This window comes from Grosmannia clavigera, assembly GCF_000143105.1.
Source record: "Grosmannia clavigera kw1407 unplaced genomic scaffold GCSC_97, whole genome shotgun sequence".
In the NCBI taxonomy this organism is placed as follows: domain Eukaryota; kingdom Fungi; phylum Ascomycota; class Sordariomycetes; order Ophiostomatales; family Ophiostomataceae; genus Leptographium; species Leptographium clavigerum.
In genome coordinates, this window is record NW_014040560.1 from 757735 (window position 1) to 765115 (window position 7381).

The 7381-nt window shown below is 50.8% G+C and overlaps 1 protein-coding gene across 1 annotated transcript; it reads right to left on the reverse strand.

The window, feature by feature from the left end:
• Nucleotides 1-2703: 2703 nt before the first annotated feature.
• On the reverse strand, nucleotides 2704-3366 carry CMQ_4406 (uncharacterized protein; the record flags this gene model as incomplete). Its single annotated transcript, XM_014312562.1, has 1 exon — nucleotides 2704-3366. One exon carries the CDS (start codon nucleotides 3364-3366, stop codon nucleotides 2704-2706), a length of 663 nt encoding a protein of 220 aa, XP_014168037.1.
• Nucleotides 3367-7381: the final 4015 nt, after the last annotated feature.

The window sequence follows — 7381 nt, forward strand, 5'->3', positions numbered from 1 at the left end:
GCCCTCCGCGTGCGGAGTAAGGCTCACGTGTGCAGCATATGTAGGCTTCCCTGTTTCTTGACTGTCATTTTTCACTTTTAGCATATCCGTACTCCGCACAATACAGTTCCTTGCTAAGATGTCAGCTGGCCTTCCAATTACCTAACAGCAAAGAACTTTCAACGAAACGCTCGCCGGTTTCCCATTCTGCGGGGTAATGCTAGTCTGTTTCTGCATTAGCGCACAGTGATAGCCCAGAATAGAGTACATACTACGACCATCTAGAGTCAAGTGCATCGTTGAGCTCGACAACCGGGACGACCTAGTGGGCAATCCCCCGGGTTTTGCAATGCAGACAAAGACACACTAAAAAGAGGGGTTGCAGCAGTGTTGCAAGTGCAGTGACCGGGCAAGTACGAGATACTCACTGAACGTGCAAGATGTCATTGTGGCAGAACTTGCTCATAATGTCTCGCGGCATTAGCAAGGTGCCGGCAGGGGGAAAGGCCAGCCGAAAAAAGTGGCATGTTTAGCAAACCCACCCACTATTACTTACTATGTACTCCGTAGCCCTGCCACGTAAGTGGAAGTGTTGAGGGAAGGCCGCCGAAGCCTTCCAGCCTGCCAATCAGCGCTGAGCGAGGCTGGCCCACAAAATACGAGTGTTCAGGACAGTGCCGGTAAAAGGGCTCAGAGAAAAGAGGGACTTCTTGCCGGGTCTCTCCGTCAGTATCGTACGAGCGTCACATAGTACGTACGATATTGTATCGCTCATAGTGCATGGAATATTTCGCACGTTGAAATCCATGCGCCGTTGCATCCGGGCGCGATACGAGCATGACTACCAAAAACCAGACAGGCACAAGGGGCACAAAGCCGCGAGCCAGTATGCTCGGTCTCCACTGCTTTTGCATGCAGAACGGCATCTTGAGACACGGCGATTTTTTATTTACGTCTCCAAATACACGGAAGCAGAAAAATGGACCCACTAGAAGCCCAGAGAGATCGAGAAACGACGGTTTGGAAAGGCAATTGGAATGGAGCATGGGGCCAGCTGAAAAGCTAGCACAGCTAGGCTAAGCAAAAAAGATACACCGGGAGAATGAGAGACAAAACCCAGGGACGAAAGAAGAACCAACGGGCTCACGTTTCTATCTCAGGCTCCCTATAGACATGTCTCGGCCTCCTTGCTCTCTCCCTCTGACGGAACAGAGCAAGACGTGTCCGTGTAGGAGTAAAACACTTGGGGCGTAGTGGAGAGACTGAAAATGAATATGGCAAAAACACAAGAGGAAAAAAGAAGCATAGGACAAGGCGATGAAATTTTTTTCTTCCGAACACACGCCCGGAGACTGCCCACAATACTTGTCTTTCCGCAATCCCGTCTCTATGCGAGCGTCGAAAGGAGGAGGCGGTGCAATCCGGAGACCGCCGCCCATTCGTACACAAGGTTCATCCAACAAGGTCGGAAGCCCAGAAAGGGAGCTTCAGCTGTGGAGTCGGACGCATTCCGGTCTTCGTACTGTGGATATAGCACGAAAATAACAGCACTTCACAGTGTCAAGTAAAAATCATCCGACACCGCTCAATTCGATAAGTTCTAGAACTCCCTCAACCTTGTCGTCGTAATTCAAATGGGAACCAGATAACACATCCAAAGTAATACGCTAATGTCTGATTTTGAAACGACGGAATCTTCGTCCCATCACCTCTATGAGCACTCCCCTGCCCTATACTATGTACCGACTGCCTTCTTGTTCGGGCCACTCGGTCAATATAGGTCATAGGAGCACCGCGGTTCAATGGTCGCTAGTATGCTGCTGCTATTATACGGATACCTTGTGCGCACTGTAACATCAGCGATATTAGTCCAATGCCAACGCAAATAGATGTATCTTACGAGTAATTCAGCAACCTCCTTCCACATACGGCTGTCACAGCTGCTACGCACAACACACAATCATGCGTGCCCGGACTTAGGTATCACTGAAAATATCACAATGCTCATGCCGTTGGTGGTAATAGGGGTGTGGCTTTCTTAGTCCACAAAATGTTGTGATTGTGTCTCATGATACAACAAAGAAATATCAAAATGAAGTCCATGACCATAAAAGCCTGCGCCCATTGCCTAGTCCTTTCCCGTGACATGACAGATTCCTAGTCAACCTATACCCCGTAATCCTCCCCCTTTCCCTGCCAGCCAGTAAATTTATTTTCGTTTGTGACGCTCGCTCGTCTCCCAAAAGCCATTCTTCTCCCCCAGATAGAGAACCTGGCACAACGAAGGGGGTGGTTATCGATAGGCTGTATGGAATAAGACTTCGAAAAAGCAGAGTGATGATTGTGTAGTGTTGGAACAGATTCCGGAAAAAAAACCCAAAGTTCGCCTCGATATGCTGCTGGTCCGTGTAGTAAAAGCACAGAAACAATATTTTTAAGACGCCCCGATGTAGCAATGTGTCCCAAGAAAACCTTGCAGACTTTGAAGAACAAAGGAAATAAATAAAGATAGGACACGTTGAAAACTAGGGAGTTCAACGAATTCCGGCGTGTTCGAAAGATGTCTAAACGCTGGCAGGAAAACCATTCATAGTTGAGCTGTGTGGTATTCGTGATGATTCGTGGTAGTGGTGTAATGGTGTAGAGACGGTTAGTTTTTTTTTAAAAAAAATTGTAGTGAAAACAGTTTGCCGAGAATAGAAGAGGCGAGCATGTTTCGCCATTCTAGCAGGAGCGCCGACGCTGCAGCTTTCCCTGCTCGAGAGAGCTGGCATACTTGCGGAGCTCGCTTCGGGCTCTGTCGGAGAGATCACCACTATTGCTGCCGGCAGATGTGCCGAAAGCATTGTGCGTGTTGACGACGCCGCCGGATGCAAAAGCAGTGAGAGCACCCATGGCACCACCGGAGCTCAAGTTGCTTCGCATAGAGCTGAGACTGCTGTGCGAGCTCGATGGTGACAAAACGTGGCGGTAAGTCACCGATGTTGTGGCCGTTGCCGTTGCGGACGTGGTGGGAGGGAGCACAGATGTCGAGGCGGAGGAGTAGAGGGCAGAGGTCGGAGCGGCAGAGCGGCGGGGCGTCGTGTACTGGTTGCTGTAGTTGTGAGGGTAGTGGTAGTGTCCCGGCGTCGTGCCATACGGCTGCGGGTTGCTGAAGTCGTATGCCGGCGTCAGGTGGAAAGCTTTGCGGCTAGTTGATGACGAGGACCATGGGTATGTTGTAGCAGGTGCTGCCCAGGTTGGAGAGTTGGAATTCGAGTATGAGGAGAAGGAGGACGTCTCCTCGAAGTCGGCGAGGCGGCAGGATTCTGAGCAGTAAGTGGCACCATCTGTCTGCTTGTCACAGGTCAAGCAGAAGTGAGGAACCCATTGCAATTCAGACGCCATTGTGAAGAATGTGTGGTGGTTGCGAGAGACGGAGAGTCGAAATGTTGAGAATGGACCAGGCTGTTAAGCTGTGGCAAGAAGTTGGAAGGAGACGGTGAGTGTGAAGTTGGAGAGTTAGGCAGACAATAGTGCGAGAGAATATTATGAATTGGAGTCAAGCTGCAAGTGTGGGCGACTTGTAGTGATCAGTGTTTGTCAGTTCAAAAGGCTGAGATTGGGTTGAGGCAGAAGGGGAGGAAGTGCGAGAAAGAGGTGGGAGAAGCATCTTTTTTGTATGTTTTGGAGGAGTCATCCTGGATACGCAAGAGCTGGCACAATTTTCGACGTTATGTATGGAGTACACACGATGGCGCCTGCTAACATGTATGGACTAGTTGCGTATCCCTTGTCCACACTACTCAATTCCACTTCCCACACCCCCCCTTTCCCACAGACTGACCCACCTGTGCATGTCGTGAATGGCCAGCTCACGTCTTACTGTGAAAATCAAAAGAGGTTAAGGCGATGGGAGATCAGGCTGGCAACGGACATGGGGAGCAAGAAAGTGGAGAAGGACAACAGAATAAAAAAAAAACATTTTTCTGAACAGGAAAGGGCCTGCTGATCACAGTGGTCCACATACAAACTAGCTCATTTTGGCTGTTCCCCTCCTTTTTGACGAGTACGGAGTACTCCGTATTACTGCACTCCCTATTCTTTTTCTTTCCCTGTCAGCGATAAAAAAAAAAACAGCACAGAAACAATAATGCCCCCACTACCAGTCTTAGCGCCACACGGGTATCCCCTTTCAAACAGCTAGCCTATTCGGGATCTTCTCCAGGAAAGAAGAGAATTAAAATAAAACGAATGATAAAACAAGACTCAAGGGCGTGTGCTTAGTGAGTCAGAGGGAAAGATTCCGTAGGCAGAGACAGAAATTTTCCAATGCACGCGCGCACGCTGTCTGGCACCATAGCACTACACGACCACACCATTTATCCTGCTTGGCGTGTCTACTATGTATTCGGTGGCCTTCCTAGTTCTGTATTATGTATGTGTCTGCTGCTCAGTATATATCTGTCTGCATCTTTCTACTGGAATGAACTGCCACCCCTCCCCTCTGCTCCTCAACGGCGAGCAAGTTTCTGCCTCTGGACAAAGCTGTGTCTTGGTGTCAGCCAAGAATAGCCAAACAGACTACTCGTACACATGAGCCAGTACGAATATGACACTGGGCAACCCGGACGGCCGCCGCTTGTTACTGTGTAGACAGGTGCGGGCTGTCTTGCAGTCGTGTAGTATTACAGAATCAGTGTGCGTGCTCGGCACTAAAAATCACCTGGGGCTCATAGGAAACAGCAGTTAATGGCGCCATTATATTTTCTATGGCTGTTTGGCGCCTACGAATGCTAATTGGCGGCGTTTGACGGGCGTTTTAGGGAGATGGCAAATCACAATGGCGAATGACGTTGACGGCGAAAAATCCACCCAAAAATTGACGTCTTACAAATGCCAAATGAACAGAACGCCTGTTTCTGCTGTCATTCCTAGCCAGCCAAGACCGTTGCCCATTGCTCGTAAGCACAAGCATAATGCGGTCTCTTTAGGGCCCAAAGTGCCTCTACAGGAAGCCGTACGATTTTTCTAGTAGCTCCCTGGTCTTCCTTTTTTTCCTTATCCACGTCTGGCAGTGAGAAGTGTGTGTGGGTTTTCCCGTTCCAGTATGGACCGTGGGGGTCTCGCAGGTCTGCCCCCTCTTTTTTCCCGTCTTATCATGCTCTCGCTGCCTCAGGATGCGGAACTTCTCCTGTGGGTAGAGCTGTCCCGTGCGGGTTGATGTCTTGGTTGTCTTTCCTGCATTTCAGCAGGTGCCCTTGCAGAGATCTCCAGTAGAGCGCATGGAGCAAGCAGATTATTGCTTCAAACAGGACCTCGGAGAATGGAATTAAAACTTGCCTCAAAAGAGATTTCTGACAGCCTCAAATTGCGTTGAGCGGTTCGGCCATTCAGGCAAGATAGAACAGGAGGGATCGCCTGTAGAGCGTCGGCTCTATCGGAGTGGGGGGACATCTCTTTTCGCATTCCTGCAAAGTCGTTGTGGCCGCATGGTACTCGGTAGGCGAGGAGAATAAGCTAATTGTGTTTGTTTTTGGCCGTTTGGTGCCTGCGACAGACAAGTCTCGTCGCTTTTTTTTGCTTCTTCTTCTTTCTCCTCCCCTGCTGGACTATTCCCACAATGTCCTGGTTCTGTCCTGTCCATGTCTTAGTTGTCATTTTTCCCTCTCCCCTTTTCTCAGGCTTCGTCTCTTCTCATGTTTCCACATTGCCATTCTCTTTGACCCGGCCTATGTCCACTACAGCACGGGTTTCAAAGCTCCCGAGACTGCGAGCACGATCGTGGTGCTGCAGCAACAATTACTACGACCAAGATACGATAGCTTAGCTCTCAGAAAATGCTTGTCTCGTGCTCCCCTGTTCATGCGCGCAGGTGGTGTTTGGGCTGCGTGTTGCGATGGGGTGGCTTGTGGGGGCCGATAGCTTACCTTGTCCTCTTTCTCGGCTTCTATTACCTCGTAGCCTGCACGATAATTCCTCTACACGCTTTTTTTTTTTTTTAAGCGAGACAGGTCTCTGTTCTAGCCCCATCCACACCTTCCGGCTCGGTACCTGGCATCGATTAGGCGGCCAATTTGTGACCGTTCGGCCTAGTGTGTTCCGTATCAATTCTCGTAGTCTGCTGCGAAGAGGAAAGGGCGCAAAATCGAGACAGGCAGCAGCTGCCTTGTCTACTGGTGCGGCATTGGCGCCCATGCAAAAATAAAACGCCCATAGTGAGACGGCCGGTGCGGACAGGGTCACCTGCCGGATGCAGCATGCACCCGACCAAGCTGCACGGTGCTGCAGCGCGGAGACTAGGCAAACGAACGGAGCTTTGAGCTTTCGTCCTCGTCCTCCTTCTTGCCAAGCCAGATCCGACGCTACACCATGCTTGTAGCCGTGGCCAGGCCATTCTTTTCTAGCACGCCCTCTTTGTTGTTGCTGCTGCTGCTGCTGCTCTCTCTTTTGGGCAATCCGGGTTTATGTGAGACAAGGAGTGCAGAAAAAAAGTGAGCTCTGACAAAACTAGAGTTGCCCCGACCGCTTTAGGTAGCTTCCCCCTCTCTGTCTGCTCTTGAGGTGGCAGGGCTCACGCTCGATCGGCGTCTCGCTTGTCTTGGCTGACCGCACCTGCATAGTACCATGTAAGCTACTTTGTACAAATGAATGAATGCGACTACGGAATTCTTCGAGCTTACGGAGTAGAGGTCGTGCATTCGTGCGTGAGTGGATATACGACAAAAGAAGTAATCGTGGAGAAGAGAAACTGCCGCCTGATTCGTTCAGGCCACCCCCTCTTCACACCCTCTCGCCCTCCCTCCTTCCTTGCAGCCTTGGGCTTCCCAGAGCGTACTCCGTATGCGCAGGCGAGGTGGATTCCGCCGGACCTATGCAATTTGCAGGTCTATCAGACATATGGGTTTTTACGTGCACATTCCGTACACGTTGTAAGTCCTCAGTCACCACAGCGCTAAGCCGAATCTGTAGATGCCTGTGCATCTCGCCGTATTCCTGCTTCGGCCCTGCAGCTGGGGAGAGAAGGGGAAATTCAGGGTCCTGCATCGCTTGTCGTTTAATCCATTTTCAAACACGCATCGGCGCCCACTCGCACCACAGATAAAACTAGCAGGCGGAAGAGCGATAGCGCGGCAGAGCGACAGAGCGACAGAGCGACCGGGCGGCCACTCGACAAGAGCCACGCGCTGTCTGCTGCAAAGGCACTACTCGTATCTTGCAAGCCTGGATTGCATTAGCCTTCCGGAGGTTGGAGCTTTTCAATCCCCTCTTCCTGCACCTCCCCAGGATATGGACAACAGCGTTGCAACACAGCATTGGCTTTCGGACCATAACGCGCATATCGCGGGCGCTCCAATGTAATATCCGCCCTCTTCAGGCAGACAAGCTCCCACCGTCCTTGGCACCGCTCACTGGAAGGGAC